The 717-nt window shown below is 43.8% G+C and overlaps 1 protein-coding gene across 1 annotated transcript in view; it reads left to right on the top strand.

The window, feature by feature from the left end:
• Window positions 1-2: 2 nt before the first annotated feature.
• Window positions 3-717, top strand: part of LOC108767466 (putative nuclease HARBI1) — an 8,039-nt gene continuing 7,324 nt past the window's right edge. The window contains exon 1 of the mRNA XM_018517378.1: window positions 3-431. Coding sequence (XP_018372880.1) covers window positions 3-431 — 429 coding nt within the window. The remainder of the gene's footprint in view (window positions 432-717) is intronic.

Below are 717 nucleotides of genomic sequence, written 5' to 3'. Positions count from 1 at the left end.
AGATGACGGAAAGAATCATGAAGATGGAGAAGGATAGAAGGGGAAGTACGGGGGAGCTGGCGATGTTCATGAAAAGGAAGAGGGAAGGGGAGGGGGGAGAATCGGAAGATAGGAAGATGGAAGAAACTTTTAGAAGAAGCAAAAAGACGTTAAGATCACCTGTCAAAATAGGGGAGGGAGGAGAGATGAAGGAAATATTAGAGGAATTAAAGGAATTAAAGGAAATGAGGGTAGAAATGAGAGAGGGTTTGAAGGGAATGAGTAAGGAGATAAGAGCAGAGGAGGTAGCAGAGGGACAAAAGGAATGGATGAGAAAGGAAATGGAGAAAGTAAAAGAAGAGTTAAGAGTGAAAGAAGAAAAATGGCAGAGGGAAAAGGGGGAAATGTTGGAGAGATTAAAAGAGTTGGAAGGGGAATTGGGGAAAATGAAGGTAGTGGCAGGAGAAGGAAAAGGAGAGGGAAGAAAAGAGAGGGAGGGAGAGAAGGTAGAGAAGGGAGAAGGAAAGGAAATTTGGATGGAAAGGATAAGAAGATTGGAGAGAAGGAGTGAACGGAGAGAGAGAGAGGAGAGGAAAAGAAATGTAGTGATAAAAGGGATAAAGGGGGGAGAGGGGGAGATAGAAAGGAAAGTTAAGGAAGTATTGGGAAGCATAGAAAGGGGGATGGTGGTGGAAAAAAATAAGGACGATAGAGAAAGGTTGGTAGGAGAGGGGATGG

The sequence above is a fragment of the Trachymyrmex cornetzi genome, unplaced genomic scaffold (assembly GCF_001594075.2).
Source record: "Trachymyrmex cornetzi isolate Tcor2-1 unplaced genomic scaffold, Tcor1.1 scaffold681, whole genome shotgun sequence".
Lineage (NCBI taxonomy): Eukaryota > Metazoa > Arthropoda > Insecta > Hymenoptera > Formicidae > Trachymyrmex > Trachymyrmex cornetzi.
The sequence above is the reverse complement of the archived record's forward strand: the minus strand, read 5'-3'. Positions and strand labels throughout refer to the sequence as shown.